Here is a 24,121-nt window from a genome sequence, read left to right as displayed (position 1 = left end):
CTTTGAGGTTTTGCTTCATAATTTGGTGTCTAGCTCCTCATACTGACTATGCAGAACCTCCTTCCTCATCCTGCCTATGTCATTGGTACCTACATGGACCGCAACTGCTGGATCCTCACCCTCCCACTACAAGTTCCTTTCCAGCCATGAACAAATGTCCTGAACCCTGGCACCGGGCAGGCAACACAGCCATCGGGACCCTCGCTCTTTGCTACAGGGAGCAGTGTCAATCCCCCTCACTATACTGTCCCCTACTATCACTATGTTCCTTTTTGCTCCCCCCACTTGAATGGCTTCCTGTACCACGGTGTCAAGGTCAATTTGCTCATCCACCCTGCAGCCCCTGTTCTCATCCAAACAAGCTGAGAGAACCTCAAACCTCTTGGACAATTGCAGAGGTTCGCACTCCTGCCCCCTGGGTCCCCTTAACTGCCTCACTCGCAGTCACACCCTCCTGTCCCTGACCACCGACTCAATCAGAATACTCTATCCTAAGCGGTGTGACTGCCTCCTGGTATAAAGCATCCAGATAGCTTTCCCCCTCCCTGATGTGTCGCAGAGTCTGCAGCTGAGGCTCAAGCTTAATGACTCTGAGCCAAAGTTCCTCAAGCTGCAAGCACTTACTGCAGATGTGTTTGGCCTGGATGACAATGTTATCCAGGAGCTCACACATGCTGCAGCCTTGACACATCACCTGTCCTGCCATCCTTACTGTGTTTTAAATAATTAAGTATATTAATCACTTATTTATGTTGCTTTCTTATATATTTTATTAACTTTACCACCAATTTGTGTATTATTTTATACCTTAGGGATCGAATAGAACTCAACCACTTCCAGATATTCACCAAACAGCTAGTCCCTTTCTCTGTAGTAGAGAAAGATCCAATTTCTATAGGGTGAGAAAGATAGGAAAAGAAAACGAACACATCTGCCCCTCCCATCACTCTCCCGCTCAACTTCTAGTCTTCATTCAGTTAGCTCAGCTACACTGTTTGCCAGGGCTGCACTAAAGAACCCTGAATTTATAGTGAACTGAATTGGGTCTACAGTAACCACATTCAACCAGTTAACTAATTAACTACTTGGCTCCGACAGCTGAGAGTGAGTTTACCTTGTGTAAACTGCAAGAAATAAATAACTCAGCCTGCTTACACAGTAATTTCCAGTTACTATTAATTACAGATTAGATTCGATTTTAAGAGCAAAATTTAGAAACAAAACTAACACAAACCCCACCTCTCACCAAAATCCAAGTCTTCACTCAGTTCAGCTGCACTCTGCCCCACATCCATCCAGCCGCAACGATGATCAGCACAGATACCAAAAATCCAGCAAAAATCAAGCAAGATCTAGCAACAGAAGCTTTTTATAAGGCATTGGTTATAAAGTTTATACTCAGCTCTTTCTCACTCTGCTGCATATTGTCTGCACAGAGGCTGCTTGATGGTGACAAATCTATTCGAGGTCATGCTTTAAAGCTCTGTTTCAATTTGAGTACAATGTTCCAGAGTTGTAGCAAGCAAGAGACCCAGATTCTCATGTTTTTATATAAGGATTTCTGAATTTTTCCCTTTAGATGCCCCTTGTACCTCCTTTTATATTCTTTACTGGGGCACTGGAACTACCTATGGCTGGCATCATATGTTTTACTGGAAGACCCAAAACTACTATCTTCTACAATAACTGAATTGAAGTACACTGAGCCTATTTGCATGTTACATATGTTTTAATTAAGGCTAGCCCCATTACAAACATTCATACCATGTACTGTCTGACTCATTTGGATGATCTCTAAAATTAGTTGTAGTATAAGGGGTTAATTCTAACAGAGTGATATGCTAATATGGCACAGTATTCACCATCTCAGGAAGTGATGCAATGTCACACGATCTTCTCTGATTGTAAACAAGCTTACCTGAAATAAGGTCATTTAATTTTCCAAATTTTTCTTAAGCTTGATCTTGGACTATTTGACAGGCCATCAAAATGGGTATCAGCTTGTTGGTGCAGACTAATGGGTCTGTTCAGAAACTGATATTGTATAAAATCTTGGTAGTGCAATGCATTGGATCAATATTTCAAGGCACCATGTTGGGGTGATTCCCCAGAGTCACTGGGCTGAACCAGGCGTCGGAATCCTCACCCCTCTACCCAGCAACCCCCCCCCCCCCCCACCCAGCTAAAATGTTGGGGGGGAAAGCCTGCATAGGAAAACACTGGCTTCCCTGCAGCCATTTAAATAGACTGGTAGCAGGATTTCTGCCCCTCAGGAACAGGAAAGCCCGCTATGGGGAGCTTCCAGCCAAACAGAAGCCAGTGGCTCTCTTGCACTTCAGAACAGAGGCGCGTGGTGTTGGATTGGAATTTGGGTCAATGTTTAGGGATATGGCCAGGTGCTAAGCTGGCAGGCCCTGGCGCGGGGAGCAATGAGCATTAGGGAGCTGGGATTTGAGATGCCAACCAGGGAACGGCAACCTGATGTTTAAAAAGACTTGGGTGTGTTTGTCTAAGGAACGCAGAAAGTTAGCATTGTTTTGACACAGCAGATGGTAAATGCTGAGCTGTTCAAATCTGAGAGGGAAACTTGAAACAACTGTTACAGTTAATTTTCAATTTGTATTTTCGAGGTGTGGGCTTTGAATTAAGTAATAATAAGATCACGGAGCCATGAGGTTTTTATAAAACTAAATTAAACATTTATTAATAAAAGACAAGATTGTAAGCACGCACATATGTCTACAAATTACTGCTACAATAACTTTTACATCCCCTAGTTAACCTGATTCCCAGTCACACCTTTGTTAAGGCGACAGTAAAACACATAGGGAAGAATTTTCCATCTGGCGTGCGGGTGCGTGCCCGACACGCTAGGACATTAAATGACGTGATGACATTGGGCGTCACTGTGAAGTCGCACGCTATTTCATTCGGTGGGCGCATGCCAGAGACGGCTGCGTGCCTGCTGATATTTGATAGGCCTATTAAGGCCACTAACCAAGTAATTAACCTGAATTTTACGCTGCTCTTCCAACCTTAAGGTTGGCGGGCAGGCGAAAAGGCCAAGCAGCTTTTACATTTTTTACATTAGGAAACCTCATCCAGAGCGGGATGAGGTTTCCTAAAGCTTTTACAAATTAAATGAAAACTTTCTTTGAAAAATAAAAACATGTCCCATCTCATGTGACACAGTCACATGATGGGACATATTTCATTAAATTTTTAATGTATTTATTTATTTTTTTAAAAAGCGCTTCAATTTCCCTGAGGCATGGAGATTGAAACGCTCTCTCGCGCACGTGCGCGTGAAAGAGCGCTGGACCCGACTCTTCCTCCTCCCCCTCAACCACACAGGTAGCGCTCAGAGCTACTGCCTTAATTGGCCTGCCTGCACGAAATTGCAGTGTGAAGCCAATCACAGGCAGCAGTCGACCCCATGACTGCTCCCGCCGAGCCCGCCCGATGAATGGAAAGTCCTGGTCATTGGTTCGATAAGAACCAGGCAAAGTAAATGATACCCTGAACAGTCGAACTCAAAGTGAGTTCCTTTAACTATAGTCCCTGGAGGAGACAGTTTGGTACATAAAGGCTGAAGGTGTTTCACACTTGTTGACTCTTAGGCTGCTTACCCTTACACACAGCCTTCACTCCTTTATACACATTTTCCCCTTTGAATGCAAATACCTATTGTTTCACTATGACTTTGGACTTTACCTTTCTGATAATAAAAACCTCTCATAGCACTAAGTTTTACCAATAATCTTTGGGAAAAATAAAAGCACTGTTTCTAAACTTCATCTGGCTAGGTGACACATCTCACACCTCCTTTGAAAACAACTGAATCTGGTTCTTTTTAAAATGCAAATGAATGTCCTTTTACACATTCTAAACTTCTCCCACGTTTACATCAAAGCCTTCAGACCAGCTGCCTTTAATCCAATTAAGTCTCTCTCACACACACGGACACACATACCACTATTTTACAATTAATTCCAGTAACATTGAGAATTATTATATCTTCCTGACAGCATGCAGGTGCAGCAATCAATTAGGAAGGCAAATGGCATGTTGGCCTTTATTGCAAGAGGATTAGAGTACAAGAATACAGAAATCTTGCTACAGTTGTATAGGGTTTTGTTGAGACTGCATCTGGACTACTGTGCGGAGTTTTGTCCCCACATTTAAGAGAGGATATACTTGCGTTGGAGATGGTACAGCAAAGATTCACTAAATTGATCCCTGGGATGAGAATGTTGTCCTATGATGAGAGGCTGAGTGAATTGGGCTCATATTCTTTGGTGTTTAGGGGAATGAAAGGTGATCTCATTGAAACGTACAAAATTCGGAAGGGGCTTGATAGGGTGGATGCTGAGAAATTGTTTCCGCTAGTCCATGGGGGCACAGCCTGAGGATGAGGGGCTGATCGCTTAGGACTGAGATGAGGAGAAATTTCTTCACTCAAAGGGTTGTGAATTTTTGGACTTCACTGCCGCAGGCTGTGGATGCTCCATCGTTGAAAAGATTTAAGGCTGGGGTAGACGGATTTTTGGACTCCCAGGAATAATGGGATATGGGGAGTGGGCAAGAAAATGGAGTTGAAGCCCGAGATCAGCCAAGATCATATCGAATGGACCATGTGGTCTACTCCTGCTCCTATTTCTTGTGTTCTTGTGTTAAAAACTTGGGCGGGTGGTGGGGGGGGGGGGGGGTGGGGGGGGGGGTGCTCTGATGGCCCCAGGTGGCTGGTTAAGGAGGTACCCTTCCATTCAGAAGGAAAAAATAGTTTGGACCAGTACTCTTATTTACTGGTGTTCCATTTTAAATTACACAAAACCAGTTCAGACCAGTATTCTTATTTCCCAGCTTTTACTGTTTTTCCCTTCAGGGCACCGCAGTGTAAACCTGACAGGCTGGCTGCTCGTTCTGGGCCTCTCTCATCACCTGTTAACTCCCAGCAGCAGTGGGATGAGGCCCTTAAGTGGGTATTAGTTGCCCACTTAACGGCCTCATTCGGCCCACTAATGGGTGGGCCATCCGATGTCACCCCTGTAGGTGGTATAATTACCAATGTGGTTTTGTACCATGCTTCAAACAAAAGTAATTGAGTGTGAAGTACTTTGAGGCGTCCTGGGGACATGAAAGGCACCACATGAAAGGGAGTTTTTTTTTAATATAGCAAGAAAATCTACACCCCGAAATGCTGTAACTTTGGTGGGAGATTGTCAGAACCCCAGCCCTGTGGCACATGGTCCTTTTTTTAACCATTTATGCTGTTTCCCTCAGAATCCTGTTGCAACAGGAGGCTAAGGGAACTGGCAGGAATCTTTTGCCTGTACAGGAGAATATTTTTATATAGAAGGCTGCCAGTCGGTTTGAATATGCATTACTACCAGGTACCAGGGAAATACACATAATGAATTGCTTTAAAAAAAGGCAATTTCAAAAGTGATTGTTTTCTGCTTTCATTTTTCTTAGATTGGGAAATGTTTTGTAGTTTGTCCAAATTGTTTGAAACACATTAGTTCATTTTCAGGAATGGAGTGGGCTGACACCTTTTACATCTTTTAGAGTACACGATTGATTGTCAGCTCAATTTTGGTTTGAGAAATGCATGTTTAATTTCTTTTGTTTCATTCAATTCTCAGAAGGTATAGCTCAGCTGATTTGCTCCAATTCAGGGGAATCTATAGTGGAGAGAGGTAGGCAGGAGACTCCATGGAAGGTTAGCACTGAGCCAGCATGTGGGTTATGGTAATGGACCTCTTTTCAGGCCCAGTCTACATGGAGTTCTAGGGCAGAAAACACAATTGTTATTTTCAATACTCCAAAGAGAATATAAGTCTCAATACTACTGTGCAACCTACTGGTAGTCTTTGCGACTGTTCACTATTTAATGAATCTGATTTGTCACTTATAACCTAAGGTACATCGAAGAGATCACATGATATATGCAATAAGCCAATTATAGTAAATACAGAAAATACAGTGACTAGTACTACATGTACCTAGAAATTGGTTAGTTAAAGGCAGACCTTGATTCATAGGGAACAAGAGCTCACTCACATCACTTACTTTGGCTTTGGAACCAAGGGGGGTATTTGAATTAATTGTCTCAGAAAACCTAATAGTGAACATAATTTTTCCAGGCATGGTAAATACTAATAATAACTGGAAATTATTACATTTTTTTTACTTTTCCCACTGATATTTTTCCTCAGTAGAAACCCATGTATTTAACCGTTTTATTCAAGGAAGGTGCTGGGTGATCCAAGATAAAATATTCCCTTTGAAGGAGGTCTAGTCTTTGTCAACAATGCAGTGGAATTAGTCCATTTAGAAGCTGATCTTGGGCCATCTTTTGGCTTTCCAGTTTCTGTTAATTATTTACAGAACTAAGAAGAGTATTGGCGACTCTGCAGGAAAGGTTAACAGAGAACTACATGGAGGCAGTCTATGGTCAAGTGCTTATGAATGACACAAATTAGTCATAGTGTTATAGCTTTCATTAGCATTGTGTAATCTTGACTTAAAATTAGTCCCAAAGGTCATCCTATTCCCCCTTTCAAAATCTTATATACATTGTAATGCTCTCCATGGGGAAACTATAAACCAAAATAACTAAATTTATTGAATGACTCCCAAATGAAGAAACTGCCAAAAAGGTTCCATTCTTTGAAAGTTTTACTTTAATATGGATCAGAATCCATGATAATTAAACATGAATTGACAGGCACATTATGGTGCGTACGAACTACAAATTTACACATGGGGCAGAATTTTCTGCCTACCAGGTGGGCGGGCCCAACCCAATCTCCGGCGGGCGGGGAAACGATCCCCGCCAGAGAAGCGAGCCCCGCCGCCATTTTAAGTGGGTGGGCCAATTAAGGCCCGCCCAGCAGGAAGCGCTATGTGCTTCCTGTGCGGGCAGGGGGGATTCCCCCAAATGCGAGAGTGCACTCTTTCACGCATGTGCACGCACACGAAAGAGCACACATCTCCCTGAGGTTAAGTGCTGCCTCAGGGAGATCGTTGACAGTTGTATAAATGTTAAAAATAGAGAAAAAAAAATCCTTAACATGTCCCCCTCAGGTGACAATGTCACACGAGATGGGACATGTTAATAAATTTTACTAAAACTTTATTAAACATTTTTAAACCCTACATGAAACCTCATCCTGCCAGTGGATGAGGTTTCATGTTTTCTTTACTGCCCGCCGGGGCTCCTGGCCTGCCCGCCAACCTTAAGGTTGGACGGGCAGGTCCTTTAATTGTTTTAACGATCCTGTCAATGGCCTCAATTGGCCATTGACAGGTCGGCAGGCGCGCAGCTGATTTTCCTGCGGGCCCTCCTTTCTGAAGATATAAATGGGGCAGGATGACATCAGGTTTCCCCAGACGTCATCCCGTGTCATTTTGCACATCGGTGAGCGGGCCCCGCCTCCTGCCCGCCAACAGCAAAATTCTGCCTATGGAATAGCAGATACAAAAAAAAATCTATCCCATGAGATTACAATCATTCATATAACTTGCTGCACAAATGTGGCACCATGTACAATCTCATGGTCTTTCCAAATTTCCAAATGTAGGAGATCTCACTTTTCTCACTCAATGAATTTGGTCCTCAAGTCACCTGCAATGGTAGCTCCATTCCATCCAGGTCCCCCAGAGACAGTCATCACCCAAATGGCACACTCTTGCCGAACATCCTTAGTAGGTTCATGACAGTCTTGATGGCAAAGATTACCCAGAGATTCCTTTATCTGACTTCTTAAATAAACCTTGGTCTGGTTGGCTCTGGCAAAACTCAAATATAGCTGTAGAATTGTCCGATTCACAATCTCTAACTGTGTCTTCTGCTTTCTATCCTTTTAACTGCAGTAAAAAGCCAGCTCCTTGTAAATGTGCCTTCTCTGTTCTCCCCCCTGCTGAAGCTCTTCTTTGTGTCTGCCAGCCACACAGTTTTTGTTTGTTAACTTCCTTCCTGTTGGTACTGCTTCCAGGTCAAGGGTTGCCAGGTCAAATGGACCAGTATTATTTGTTCTTCAAGAAAATTACAATTGATCATTTTACAATTGATGCAAACTCTTAAAAGTTATTTTCAAACATTCTTAAAACCACTGACATTTTGAAGGAATTACGAATTGTTCTTACTATACTATTACTGGGTCAATGATCGTCACGCCAGATTAGAGTTTTGTGCTGTCTTATTGGAACATAGGAACAATAGTGGGCTATTTAGTCCCTATTCTGCAATTTTAGTATTTGTGCTGCCAAAGTTAGTCTCGGATCATAAGAATATTTTAACAGCAATTTGTAGATATATCAGTATTTTAACAATTTTAAATTAACTACTGGAAAGCCTTTCTGAGGGATTAGGGGGTGGGAGGAGGAATAGGAAAAATGAGTCATCTGTATTAAGATTGTTTGTTTAAAGTCCCAAAATAATTTGATTTGTATTATTTAACAAATTATACCAGATGTTCAGTCCACTCAAATGACAGAAATAATTAATATTAAACACCAGGCTAAGAAGGGGCTCTCCTCATCATCATTTATTTGCAAATGTTTTAGACCTTTGAAAGGCCATTTTCTTTGATATCTGACTCAATAGGAACTCATGGGTGTTGCTTAGTCCTGAAGATGAATAAATTGCTGAAGGTAGGTACCTATGAGATTGCCCTGCCACCTTTGAAACCAATGGTTTGTAGCAGGCCAACATTAGTAATTGGTAGCAATATCTGACTATCTTCTATTTATCCCAGCCTGGATCAAAGGAATGAAAGAGACACTGAGATTAGTGTCCAGTGATTGATAGATCCCTACTCCCTATATGTGCCAGAGGCAATGGAAAGTCTTTGGATTATAGAGGTTGAACCAGAGGATCAATATGACTTTCCATGTACAAATGAGGGAACAGGTCCTACCTAGCTGAGAGGAGGCAAGAGTGGGGGATGGCGGAGTGCACCTGGATCCTGAGGTAGGGAAATTGTTGCCTCAGTCAAGTGAAGAATCCTGACACCACACCCCAATCTGGGAATAAAACCTGACCAGAGGAGATTGACTTTATGAGCTTATGTTGTCACTCAACCTAGGAGGTTTCCAGCCAGTAACTCGACTGAGTTCCTAGTTTACAGCTGTGTCACTAGACTAATACCTACCATCTGCCCAGCGCTTAGTCCAACCCTGGCACAAAACTATGGTCATCTTGTCCATGAATGGGTTCAGTTGATGGACTGTCATTCTGGGCTCCTCAACATTTGGACCCATGCTTATTAGTCCTCTCACTGAGGCAGTGGGCAATTGTCTGTACAGATGAAACAGTGAGGCTGATTATTACATGGAATGGATTATAGTGAGAGAAGCCCTATATGGATGTTTCTCAGTTGTCACAAAAGATTGAAGAGAAAAGTTAGGAAAAATATATAGAAGGTTGGTAGAACATGAAAGGCAGAGTGATAGAGTTGGGTTTTCAGGAGGGATTTAAAGGTAGGGGGAGAGAATTAACATCAAAGTGTTTTTGGAAGGGATGGGGCATTGTGCTGAAAGGTGCAGCAGAGGAAGCAAAGTAGAAACATTACTTCAGAATTAGAAGGCTATGCAACAAGAGAGAGTAGATCAAGATCATGGAGGGGAAATTTCAGACCAAAACTTAGGTAATTGTGCTGAGATGTTGCTTTTCCTGTGTTTAATTTGTGATTTTGGCAAGAAAGACCACTGATTTCTCTTCGGTTCACAATTTGAATTATTTCTTTTTCAAGCCCAACAACAACAGGACAAGGTAAACAGAACTCAAGATTCTGTAGGTTTCTTGAATGGATGGGCGTACTGTTGGGATGGTTCAAACAGCTGAACACTTACATTATCTAGTCTCCTATTTCAAAGTCTATTACAATGGTAGCTGTTAAGATTGGTTAGGTTTGGAATAATGTAACTTACGGAATCATGTTCCTTACCTTTCATAGCTTGCCTTTGGATCATTTCTTGGATTGCTGGGACTTTTTCTGGATGAAAACCGGAAACAACTGGTAAGGTGTTTTAATAATCTGGATGATAAGAAATATTATGTACTGCAGGATATTGAGACATATTATTGACAGTAAAGCCCTTTGGGAGACACTGTTGTTGTGAAAGGCATTATTTAAATGCAGGTTCTTTCTTTCTATGTATTCTTCATAAAATGCACTCTGTTGGTCCATTAAACATTTATCTATCGTTATTTTAACAATGTCAGTATTTTTGTACATCCCAATCTAAAATATATCTGTATATATTTGTGCGTATATAAATAATATATAATACAAATAAATAATATATATGTGCATGTGCCTAATATGTTGTAATTTTAAGATTAAAGTCTGCTTCGTTGGAACTTCATATCTACACAATGTAACTTAAAGATTTTAGACAGGATTCAGTCATTTTCACTTGACTGATCAGATAGTTGATGTTGCAGAAATAATATAATGGGGTGTCTTCACAGCCTTGACAGTAAACTGGCAGAGCACATTCTCCATCCATTAGAAAATTCATTTTTAATGACTGGCAGCTGTAAGAGGCAGACTTTCTGTTCTGCAACATTACATTAGTGAAGACAAAAATATCCCAAGTGTTTTATGAATTGAATATTTGGGTAGTTGTGTGAACACTTTATACTTTGTCCTCCTCTTAGACTATGTACAAAAACAGCAGTGATATGACAAGTGTAGTTCTTGTAACTAAATGGTATCTGCCTCCTGAATGAATGTTGTAGATTTAGTTTATTGTATGTCTGTTAGGTGTTACAAGTCAGTGTTCATGTGATGTTTACTGTACATACTTCAAACATCAATCTGGGAATGAACAGGAGTAAATCTGCCTACCCAAGTCTGCATATGCAATAGTCTTGCCCACTCTGCTCTATGCATGTGCGACATGGACTGTGTACAAAGAGCTCAACTATTTTCACTTGAGCTCACTTCAGAAGCCTTTGAAGATCAGATGGTAGGACAAAATACCAGACACTGAGGTCCTTGCCCGAGCTGGGATGCCAAGCATCTACACCATATTGAGACAGTCACAACTGAGTTGGGCTGGTCATGTAGCCAGAATTTCTGACACTCACCTATCAAAGTGAATCTTCTATGAAGAGCTTAAGTCTGGGGTGTGCTCTCAAGTTGGTCAAAGGAAGCACTACAAAGACACTCTGAAGACCTCACTTAGGAGTTTTGATATTGACTTCAAATTCACTCAGGATCACTGCACCTTGTGTGCCCTCCCTCGAAATCAAATGCATATCAGAGGCAGAGGGAAAACGCAAGGAGAGTAAATAATAAGCATTGCTGAATATTTTATGATCAGTCCAGTGTTATTCCCTGCTCCCTTTTCAAGAATCCTCGTGCTAATTCAATTATATTCATGATTTACCTCTGAGATCTATTTTTATAATCAACATCCAATTTACATTTCTCCTCTCAAACCTTGACTGCTTCACAAGTCTCAAAACCTAGCAGAAAATTGACACAATGTACACAGAACAGCAGGCCATTGCTGCCCCACTATGCTATAGAGGTTGTGTCAAGAAAATGTATCCCAATGAGTTTGACAAGACAGATGACATTTTGCAAGGCTAATTTTCTTCACTGCATGCCCACAATGCTTATTACAGGAAAACGCCTGTTACCCGGCACACTCCAAGAATGGAAGGTGCTGGTTAACTGAGATGTAAGGTGAGTTCCATGTTTTCATCCAATGAAAGAGCTCCAGGATGATCACATAGGCGTTGAGGTCTTGTGAGGTGTGGTAGCGTACGAATCAAGTGAGCGGTGTTGAGGAGAGATGGTGTGGCAGAGCATCGGAGATTGAGACCAGAACGGGGATGGGCTGCTGATAACTATAACTAGCGAGTTTGACATGTCCAATCAAAAAACAGACCTGATCCCATAATTCCGGTTAGTGGAGAATTCGGGTTGGTAGTGTGTTGGATAACAGAAATTTTACTGTACCTCGGTGCAAAATAGGAAGAAGAGATGGAGATACTTAACGTTATAGTTACACCCTCTTTGCAATACCTTTGTATTTACAAGACATCTTCAGAGGTTGGGGTGTGTGCTTACACTTGGAACAATCACAAGTATTGAAAATCCATGCGAATAAGACCGGATTGACATCACTATGCCTCGTGCCTCATTTTCTTGTGTGTCTGCAAGCTGGCCTTGACTCACACACCCAGCCCTCAGATTGAGATGGGTAGCCAGCAGGGGCATAGAAGAACCAGAGCACGCATCATTGGGCTCAACCTTTTGCTGGTGGTTTTTAGACACCAACCAGAAGACCTGCTACCAGTGGCCATAATCATTGCTGTAGACCTCTCCACCCAGAATGACAGGTAGGTGTGCAGTGCCTAACTTTGTTCCTAGGCAGGGGAGAGGAAGGTTAGACCTCCTAATCATTAGGCTTCATGTGGTGGAGAAGCAGAGCAGATTACACCTCCACCCTGAGTAAAGTAGGTTTTTGGAGATTCCCAAGGCATCATGTTTTAAACTTTCTCCTCTTCCAACTGTACAGTTTAAATATTGCTAATGTTTGTCTCCACTGGCATCAAATGCATTCTTTTCCAGCATTCCTTCATCCATATGTTCCTCTTTATCTCTATTTACCTCCTTCTCCACTTCCCAAAACAGGACTACAGCACTTTCTCCCAAGAAATCTGTTGTGGTTTGGACAAGTCAGCTGAATAAGTATTAAAGAATGGTTTCAACCCACTGTGTATTTTTGTTTGCTTCTAGTGGAACATGTCTCATTTGCAGCTCTGCATATGGTCAAGTAAAACCGTAGGCAGTTCATTCTCAAAGGCTCTGTAAATTTTACATTAGCCAAGAGTTTTTCAAATAAATGCTGTGACTATTAATCTAAACCAGAGACTACAAATTTTACATTAACAGCATTGTGCAATATTGGTAATTTGACAGGAAAATATCCCATTAGTTATTTATAACATAGTGCAGATGATAACATTGATTTTGGTGACTGCCTCAGCCCTCATTAACACATTCTACATATTGCACCTTATGGAACCGGTGACAGGAAATTCATATTTTGGGGAAGATTCAATACTTGTAACTCAGATAAACTGCACAAGGCCTTTACCATTCTATAGAAGTGTAAGACTTTCTCCTGCCTCGGTGCATGATATTCAGTATAATTATTTCATACAAGGGGTGTAATTGGATTCTATTTTATTAGTAATCTCACAGGGTAGAAAGATCAAATGACTCCTGAGCAACAAAGTGGAATGATTGAACAACATAGGTCTTCTCTGACAGTGAGAAGCATTGGAGCCCTTGGGTATCTCTCTGTTACACAGCTTTTAAGAGGCCAGAGGACAAAGACTAAATGGTTCACAATTGTGTTTCCTTGATCAGCAGGTTTGAAGACTCTGCTGATCGCTGCATCTCACTACAATATATTTTCAATAACTACTAAGCAACACAGCTTTCCATGACATTTCAGTACCTCAAAAAAATCATAAAAATGCCAAGATAGAGTGGGATAATAAGTAAGTAGACAAAATGATAAGATTGAAGTCAATGGGAAAGACTCTTGAGAATCACGTGCAATGTAAAACAGGTTACTGATTCACTATGAGCCTGTTATGCACTCCTAACTTGGCAATTTCACCCCATAAAGCCAGCTCACAGTAAACTTTCATTAGCAACAAAATAGGAGAGAACTCTAGCCATGGTTCCACTCTCTGTTTGCAAGGCTATCTCATCCACCCAGAATGAAATCCATAAATCTGTATTAAGAGCAAAAGTAGGCCATTCAGCCCCTGGAGCTTGCTCTGCCATTTGATAACATTGTCTACATTATACCAGTGACTACAGCCAAAGAAGTACTTTTGCATTGTAAAGTGATTTGGGACATCATGAAAGGCATTGTATAAATGTAAGTTTCATCTTTCTTTCTTTATGCCTGCACAGAATAGGCAGAGTGACTATAAAAATGATGGAATTGGAGGTCCAATGCTTAGTCTCTAATCACAGAGCTATCAACTGATTTTAGGAAAATGGCTACAAAGAAATCACTACATTTACAAAACAATTCAACTCTGTAGCTAATATAGCCTTACTATTCTGCCTTCTCCAGTGCCAATCCACTGTTGTACAGTTGCATTGTACACTGAATTTACAGCCTACCGACGCATTCTGTAAGATGTTGCATTATATTTGTACTGAATAAATGTGCAAATAATATTTTTTTAAAAAATCTATTTGTTTGAGGTGTGAAAGAAACAGGCAAATTAAGTGACAAAATGTAATTGATAAATAAGAAACTCCAACAGCAAAAAAGCCTGACAGCAAAATCCAGTGAGAAATCATTCCTCAAAGCACTTAAGTAATAGGATTGGATTTCTATAAAAGCCCTTTATGGTGTTTTGCTGGGATTTCAATGGATTTTTTTTGCCAAAGTTACAACGAATGATCAGGAATCCACTACCCCCCTAAGAGAAATTTTAGTCCCACAGGATGGTGCAGGTTGGGGTGAACCTAGGATGGAGTAGTGATTTGTAAAACTTTTCTTTAGGCAATCTCTTGGTGACAAATAGATATTTAATTCCCAGACTTCTAAGGTAATAAAACAAACCGATAGTGAGTCAACATCCTTTTTTGTATCACTCCCACTTTTTGGTTTCTTACATTTATTTTGATGAAGGTCAAGATTATTGTAATTCAACACAGCATGTCATCAGGATTATGCCCGCTTTAGGGCATAATAAAAAAATTAGACTGCTATTTACATGCTGATTTAAACTCAAAAAGAAAACTTAAGTGTGCAGTATTTCATTTTGTGGTACGAAACCTTAAAAGTGAGCCTCAACCTCCCTCCACCCACATCCACACCCCACCCCCCCCGCCAGCCATGTTTTTATAATGATAGCACCAATCACTCATGAGAGTTTGTGTGACTACATTGTGGGTTCATTTATTGAGACTAGGTACATGAGAACATATATACATGGATAGAAAACTTTAAGACAGCAGCAGGGCTGTGTGTATTGTGTTCTGCTCACAGGTGAAGTGAAACTGAGGCTGGATCACATGACACACTTCCCTTTTACCGAAGGCATTCTATTATCCTTTAGAGGCATATTACAACTCTTCCACCCCCTCCCCGTGCCTCAATCCCCCTATAACTTCCCCCAAATGCCCCTCCAACCTCCCTCTCCCTCCATCCCCTCCCACCTCAACCCCATATTTCACTTATAATTTTTCAACTAAGAATACACCCAGTTGCCTGCTGCTGTTGTTGGCCTTCTGGCAGCTTTGTAATTTTCTGGTCTGCTTTTCAAAAAAAAAAATCGGAATCATGAGGCTGCCCAAAGATTGGAAGCAGCAGCAGAGCAACTGAATGAAACTGACCTGACAGACTGGTTTTAATAAAATCGGAACTGTCAGCCTGATGGTGCCAATTTTTATTAAGCTGGTCTTACAGGTCTGAAGCTCTGGCTGCTCCGGCTGGATGACTTGAGAACCCTGTTTACAATGCTGGGCCTGTCCCCATCCCCAATGTCCTGGTGTTTGGCACCGTCTACACCCCCTCTCCCAGGCCTTGGGTTAGACCATGTTTAGAGTACTGTGTGCCATTCTGGTTGCCATATTATATTTTCTATAACTTACATTCAACCACCCCCCCCAAACTGTCCCTTCACCTGCTTCTGGCCTTTTGTACATCCCATCTCTCTCTGCTTGACTATTTGTGGCAGAGCCTCAGTCATATTTTGTGCCTCCATAAGCTCTTATGCATCTCCACCTTTCTTTCCTCTTTTAAAAAAACCATCCAAAAAACCTGCAACTTTGACATAGTTTACACTCTTTGGGCGCTATTTTTCCTGGTTACTTTAGGTGCTTAAAATATATGGTGACTTGCTGCACAACCTAGCAATTAAGTGAGACTATCCATTACCATTAGCAATTGTGCAAAAGGGCCAACTCGGGAGCCACAAGAAATGGACGACCGGGGGAGCACCAGATGATCCCAGGTAATGGGAGAAATGCTCATTACTATCTAACTGAATACAGATTTTGAGAGATGTCCTCCACCATCAGACTTCAGAGCACTGTTGGCATACACCCTACTGAGGTTTCATCAAGATGTCCACCTTCTGCATTTAATCCTTTCAACTCTTTCCCCATGCAGAAAACAATAAAGAAAGACCAATAATTCCAGCATGACACAATTACCATAATCACTTTTTTAAATCTGTTACAAATATAAACAATGAAAACATGACAGAACAAACAGCACACTATTTACCTTGTTCCTTATCCCGACTGGCTATCCTATAAGTGCTCTTGCCGACTCTGGTGCTTCTATGAAGTGCCACCCAAGCGACAGCAGCACACAAGGTGGATGGTTGCAGAGAACTTGGAGAGGGCAGTTAGATATTCTCTTGCATCACCTTTTAGAGGCTGTGAGACCGTGATGGCTCCACCTCAGACTGCACCATCTCAGCATAGGCTTGAACAGTCTGAGCCACCTGGCTGACAGGCAACTGAAAGGGTAATGATGGAGAGCTGGGAGAGGGAGCAGGAATGCTGCTTTTCAGAGAGATGCCAGGGGACTCCTGCTCCATTATTGCCTCTGTTCAGCCAGACCGGTGATCTTCTGGAGGACAGATCTATGGGAAGCTGAGACACCCTGCAAGTTCCTTTCAACCGTTGAGCCTGGAGCCACAATGGCAACTTTGGGAGTTCCATCGAAGCACTTTGACGTTCCATTGAAGATGTTTGATGTTCCATGGAAATTGCTATGACTGCAGTGGAAGCTGTGACCTGCGTCATCAGTCACTATATGATGTTGGACTTCATGCTGAAGAGGATGAATTCCAGACTCTGCACCAAACCAGAGGTCACACTGGAGGCGATCTCCTCCACCCCCTAGCCATGGCCCAAAAGCTTTCAGGCAGGCCATCCATTGCACCAAGTATTTGATTTATCAGATCCACCAGTCTTGTACTGGAACTTGGCTATACTAGGTCCTCATCTCACTCAGCAGAACTAGTGTCTGACCTTGCTCCCAGAAAAGTGGCACCTGTGTTGTCCCTGCGCTTGTTGGTTCTTACCTTGACCACTTGTGTCAAATCATTAAATTTCTCACAGCATTGAAGTCACGTCCTGAGAAAGCTGTGACCTCCTTTGCAATCTCCTGCATCCTCCACATTAATCACCACTGGCCTCCTCCCCACCAACCCCCCCACCCCTCCCGCCACCACCCCCCCCAATCCCCCCAAACCACCACCATGTGGGTACATTACTTACCCCATCCTATGTACCTCCTCTTTCTTGGTTCCTTACTCATCCTGATATATGCCATTTCCTGTCAGTCAGAACACTTCCACACTCTACACCCTCAGTGGAAGTGTGTGTTTGGAGGGTAAGACATACCTCTCTAAGAAAATCATATTATGTATCAAGTTAGTTTTCTGTTTGTAGTTATTTTGACAGCAGTTGAATGAAAGGACCCTATTCAAGAATTAAACCCTTATACTTGTAATGATTTTCCTAGTTGTCTATCCCTAATTACCCTTGAGAAGATGGTGGCGAGTCACCTCTTCTGAAGAAGAGTCATACAGACTCGAAACGTTAACTCTGTCTTTCTCTCCACAGATGCTGTTAGATCTAAGTTTTTGCAGCAATTTTTGTTTTTTTTTATGGTGAGTCACCTCGTGTATTCACTATTGTTTTGAAGGATGAGAGGTGATCTCACTGAAACCTACAAAATACTAAAAGGGTTATACAGAGTAGATGCAGGTAAGATGTTTCCTCTGGTTGGGGAGTCTAGAACCAGGCGACACATTTTCAAAATAAGGGGGAAGCCACTCAGGACTGAGATGAGGAGAATTTCTTTTTATTCAGAGGGTTGCGAATCTTTGGAGTTCTCTGCTCCAGCGGGCTGTGGAAGCTCAGTCATTGAGTGTGTTTAAAGTAGAGATTGACAGATTTCTAAATACCAGTGACCTAAAGGGATACGGGCATTGTGTGGGGAAAAAAGCATTGAAGTGGATGATCAGCTATGATCATATTGAATGGCAGAGCAGGCTTGACGAGCTGAATGAACACCTGAAGTCCATGTGGTGTAGGTACACCCACAATGCCTATTTTCTTGTAGTGGTTTGATACGACTAAGTTTTTTAATTCATGTGGCGTTGCTGGCTAGGCCAGCATTTACTACCTGCCCTTGTTCAGAGGGCATTTAAGAGTCAGCCACATTGCTGTGGGTCTGGAGTTACATGTAGGCCAGACAGGTAAGGGTGGCAGATTTCCTTCCCTAAAGGAAGTTAGTGAACCAGATGGGTTTCTAAGACAATTAGCAATGGTTTCATAGTCATCATCTGACTTTTAATTCCAGATTTTTATTGGATTCAAATTTCACCATCTGCTGTGGTGAAATTTGAACCCAGATCGCCAGGGAATTACCCTGGGCCTCTGGAATACTAGCCCAGTGACAATACCACCACCATTAAGAATCAACCACATGACTGTGGATCTGGAGTCACATATAGGCTAGACTGGATAGGGTCAGCAGATTTCTTCCCTTCTAGGGTAGATGATTTCATGATCATTATTAATTAGACTAGCATTTTATTCCAAAATTAATAATGGAATTTTAACTTTCCCCATTTGCCATGGTGGGATTTGAATTTATATGCCTGGAGCATTATTCCAGGCCTCTGGATTATTAGTCCAGTAACATTACCACTATGCTACTAGCCCCCTTAATGTTAAAACACCAACAACTTGCATTTATACAGGCCTTATAATGTAGTAAAACATTTCAAGGCATAATATGGGGAACGTTATCAAATAGAATTTGACATCGAGCCACATAAGGAGATATTAGGGCTGGTGATCACAGAGATGGGTTTTTAAGGAGCAACTTAAAGTAATAAGGAGAAATGGAGAAGCTTATGGAGGGAATTCCAGAGCTTAGGGCCTTGACAGCTGAAGGCATGGATGGCAATGGTGCAGCGGTTGAAATTGGGGGCGTGCAAGAGGCCAGAATTGGAGGAGTGTAGACTTCTAGGGCTGCAGAGGGTTGCAGAGGTAGGAAGGGCTGAATAGCCAGCAAAGGAAAATCCTGCAATTCAAGCTCAAGTACTACAAAGCAAAATACTGATGTTGCAAATCTAAAATAGGAACAGATGATGCTGGAAACACTTAGCAGTGAGGTAACGTCTGTGGAGAGATAATAAAGAACAGAGTTAACACCTCTTGGTGTATGATCATCCCTCAGAGAGGAATTTCCCATGGATGAAGATGAAAACTGAGTTCTGACAAAGATCGTTGACCTGAACCATTGGCTTTGTTTGTCTCTGCACAGAGATTGCCTGACCTCCTGAGTGTTTCCAGCTTTTTTCTGCTTTTACTACAAATTGAGGTCCATCACACAGGGACAGGCATTAAAGCGTGTCTCGGGGATTAACAGCAATGGACCAACAGCTTTATAAAGAAGAATTAGCATTTTATTCAGGACTGTTTTTCTAGGTTGCTTCCATTAGAAATGTTACTTTTGTCTGCAACAGTGGCAGCTGGAAAAATTTCAACATTACAGCTCATTCAAGTTTACATTTTTGGAGTAATTTGATTCTCCTTTGTGTTTTTCATATAGATATTTTTTCATTACCTATTCTTCATTTGTTGCTTTCATGTGGGTTTATTTAGTTGCTTTGCTTTCTTCTTATTCTTATCTTCACTATTATCCCAGTTCTGATCATCCGAGTTCTGATTTCATACTATTTTATAATTCAAAATCTGAGCCAGTCAAACTCGTGATACAAATGCACAAAGTGAAACGCAAGAAGAACTGTAAAGCTTTTCTTTGTCCGAACAATTATCAGACATCCCACCTGAGAATTACAACGCTATTGAGATCACGCCCAAAAGCTTGAGTTAACCAATAAAAATCTTTACGACAATTTTGCAGTTCAATACATTTAATACACGTTAGTCGAGTGCGAGAACACACAGAAATTTCGCATGTGCGATCGGCAGGCCCACGAGCGAATGGAAAACGGGCTCCCGACTGCGATTTCACACTGGCCAGCCAATCAAAGGCCAGCCAGGGTGAAATGAGCGCTGAGAAAGGCTCGGCACCGCCGGTTGGAGTGAGAAGAGGGCAGGCACCGACGTCACCGCGGGTGCTGGTGAGCTCTTCCACTGAGCTCCCTGAAGGCAACCAACACCTCCACAGAATAAACAAAACCACAAGAATGCTGCAAAATACGCCCATGTAGCATAGTCAAGCACCTGAAAGCATACCTCATAAGTAAACCGTTTCCAGATATTTCTCTTCATTTTATTTCCCCACAGAGATATCATCCCGCCCTGGATCGAGGGTTGAGCAAAACTGTGAAGGCTGCCTGGCCGATTGGCCTGTCCACCAATCGTAAAAGTGGGCGGGCCATGAAAAGTTGCCTCCTTAATGGGCTTAATTGCCCACTTAAATGTCAATGGGCACGGTTCCGATTGCTGCGCTTGCCCGTTGAGCGAGATATCGCGCGGGTATGCGGTGATGTCGGGATGCTCCCCCTGATGTCATCTCGCGCTATTTCATGGCCAGATGGGTTGGGCGTGTGCCCGCCCGTGGGACATATAATTCTGGCCATGGAGTTAAAAGGAGCTAATACCTTCAACTCACTGGTGAATAGTCGGCTCACCATTGATTAGACAGGTCACCTCCCTCTCTTCCTCTGTTGACTGCAGTGCTGAAATTCCTAAAATTACTGACTTTTCTACCATTGAAGTTCCATCATCAAGTGCTATGTTGAGGACAGATCCTCGCCTTCCAATATTCTTTGGCTGAACTTGGTTCAGGCTGCCTTGAGATGGCAGTTTTCTAAGATACGAACCCTGCATTCTTCATTTGTTGGCAGTAATTAATTGTGCTTGTCATATCTTCAGGACACTGACTGATGCACATTTGGTTTCATATATATATATATATATATCATGGTTGAATAACTTACACATGTTTCAACCATAAACTAAAGTTCTTTCTTCTACAAATTCCACATCCTACAGCATGGTGCAGGAAGACAGGAAATCTGTACACTTATGCCGCTGTTTCTAATATTGTAGTGGATATATAATGAGGGCATTGCTCATATCAATCAGATGATATGCTGTTGTCTTAGGACCACGTCACACAATGTAATGCAGAATATTATTCTGCTGCTGAGTTTCTGTGCTGCCATGACAGGCTAGGAATCCTGTGGCAAGTAACTCACCCCCTGACTCCCCAAAGCCTGTCCACCGTCTACAAGGCTCATGTCAGGAGTGTGATGGAATACTCTCCACTTGTCTGGATGAGTGCAGCTCCAAGAATACTCAAGAAGCTTGACACCATCCAGGACAAAGCAGCCTGCTTGATTGGCATCACATCCACAAATATTCACACCCTCCACTACTGACACATAGTGACAGCAGTGTGTACCATCTACAAGATGCAGGAACTCACCGAGACTCTTTAGACAGGTCTTTCCAAACCTACGACCACTACCATCTAGAAGGACAAGGACAGCAGACACATGGGAACATCACCACCTGGAAGTGCCCTTTCAAGCCACTCATTATTCTGACTTGGAAATATATCGCTGTTCCTTCACTGTCGCTGGGTCAAAATCCATGAACTTGCTCCCTAACAGCACTGTGGGTGTACCTACATCTCATGGACTGCAGCGGTTCAAGAAGGCAGCTCACCACCACCTTCTCGAGGGCATTTGGGGCTGGGCAATAAATGATGGCCTAGCCAGCCATGATGAGATCCTACGAATGAATAAAAAAAAAATTTAAGGCTTGAAAGCAAGCATTCGGTGAGATCAGCTAGGGGATCAGCCTTGCTGGCTGCCAATCAGAATGTAGGCTCCTTGGTATGTAGAAACTTAAATGTAGACTGAAGTGTCAGCTATTGAACTTTGTTGTAATATGTATGAAATTGTGGTGATTCTCACAGTGAAGAAAGAAAATGTATTCATATATTCCAGTGTCTGGCGCACTGACCTCTACCTCACAGAGGCTGAGCGTCAACTCGCAGACACTTCCTCCTACCTCTCCCTGGACCATGACCCCACCACTGAACATCAAGCCATTGTTTCCAGGACTGTCACTGACCTCATCTCCTTTGGGGATCTTCCTCCCACAGCTTCCAACCTGATAGTTGCCCAACCTCGGATGGCCCGCTTCTACCTCCTACCCAAAATCCACAAACAGAACTGTCCCGGTAGCCCGATCGTGTCAGCTTGCTCCTGCCCCACGGAACTCATTTCTCGTTATCTTGACTCCCTTCTCTCTCCCTTGACCAGTCCCTTCCCACCTACATCCATGATTCCTCTGACACCTTACGTCACAATTTCCAGTTCCCTGGCCCCAACCGCTTCCTCTTCACCATAGACGTCCAATCCCTCTACACCTCCATCCCCCACCAGGATGGTCTGAGGGCCCTTAGCTTCTTCCTCGAACAGAGGCCCGAACAATCCCCATCCACCACTACTCTCCTCCGTCTGGCTGAACTTGTTCTCACATTGAACAATTTCTCCTTAAACTCCTCTCACTTCCTCCAAATAAAAGGTGTGGCTATGGGTACCCACATGGGCCCCAGCTATGCCTGTTTCTTTATGGGGTATGTGGAACATTCCTTGTTCCAGTCCTACTCTGGCCCCCTTCCACAACTCTTTCTCCGGTACATCGATGATTACTTCGGTGTTGCTTCATGCTCTCGTCTGGACCTGGAAAAAATTATTAATTTTGCTTCCAATTTCCACCCCTCCAGGGCCCTCAACCGTGTCCGGCCCATCTCCCGCGCATCCGCCCTCACACCTTCTTCTCCCTCCCAGAAACATGATAGAATCCCCCTTGTCCTCACTTATCACCCCACCAGCCTCTGCATTCAAAGGATTATCCTCCGCCATTTCCGCCAATTCCAGCATGATGCCACCACCAAACACATTTTCCCTTCACCCCCCTGGCGGCATTCTGCAGAGATCGTTCCCTCCAGGACACCCTGGTCCACTCCTCCATCACCCCCTACACCTCAACCCCCTCCCCCGGCACCTTCCCATGCAACCGCAGAAGGTGTAACACCTGCCCCTTTACTTCCCCTCTCCTCATCGTCCAAGGGCCCAAACACTCCTTTCAAGTGAAGCAGCATTTCACTTGCACTTCCCTCAATTTAGTCTACTGCATTCGTTGCTCCCAATGCAGTTTCTTCTACATTGGAGAGACCAAACGCAGACTGGGTGACTACTTTACAGAACACCTTCGGTCTGTCCGCAAGCATTACCCAGACCTCCCTGTTGCTTGCCATTTCAACACTCCACCCTGCTCTCATGCCCACATGTCCGTCCTTGGCCTGCTGCATTGTTCCAGTGAAGCTCAACGCAAACTGGAGGAACAACACCTCATCTTCTGACTAGGCACTTTACAGCCTTCCAGACTAAATATTGAGTTCAACAATTTTAGATCATGAACTCTCTCCTCCAACCGCACCCCCTTTGCGATTCCTCCCCCTTTGTTTTCCAATAATTTATATAGATTTTTCTTTTCCCACCTGCTTCCATTATTTTTAAATGTATTTCCATCCATTGTTTTATCTCTACCTTTTAGCCTTTTTCGATTCCTTTACCCCACCCCACCCCCACTAGGGCTATCTGTACCTTGCTTGTCCTGCTTTCTACCCTTAATTAGCACATTCCTTAGATAATATCACCACCTTCAACACCTCTTTGCCCTTTTGTCTGTGACATCTTTTGGTTATCTCCACCCATCACTGGCCTTCTATCCAGCTGTACTTGTCCCACCCCCCTTAAACCAGCTTATATTTCACCTCTTTTCTATTTTTCCTTAGTTCTGATGAAGAGTCATACGGACTCGAAACGTTAACTGTGTTCCTCTCCGCAGATGCTGCCAGACCTGCTGAGTTTTTCCAGGTATTTTTGTTTTTGTTTTGGATTTCCAGCATCCGCAGTGTTTTGCTTTTAACTCATTAGTTATAATCACTTTCAGCTTCTCAAAAGCTGTCTGGCACTCTCTTGACCATACACCGCCTTTATTTTCTGTCAACGGAGCCACTATTGTGCTGCAGTTTG

The 24,121-nt window shown here is 42.8% G+C and overlaps 1 protein-coding gene across 4 annotated transcripts in view; it reads left to right on the top strand.

Annotated features, from left to right (window-relative positions):
• The window catches only part of LOC121272927 (transmembrane protein 255B), a 129,173-nt gene that overhangs the window by 22,062 nt on the left and 82,990 nt on the right, over positions 1-24,121 (top strand). For all 4 annotated transcript variants that reach the window (XM_041179809.1, XM_041179825.1, XM_041179800.1 and 1 more), the window contains one exon: positions 9,963-10,025. In XM_041179809.1, the coding sequence (XP_041035743.1) occupies positions 9,963-10,025 (63 nt within the window). The remainder of the gene's footprint in view (positions 1-9,962; positions 10,026-24,121) is intronic.

The sequence above is a fragment of the Carcharodon carcharias genome, chromosome 2 (assembly GCF_017639515.1).
Source record: "Carcharodon carcharias isolate sCarCar2 chromosome 2, sCarCar2.pri, whole genome shotgun sequence".
NCBI lineage: Eukaryota > Metazoa > Chordata > Chondrichthyes > Lamniformes > Lamnidae > Carcharodon > Carcharodon carcharias.
Note: the sequence above shows the minus strand (reverse complement) of the source record. Positions and strands in the feature narration are given on the sequence as shown.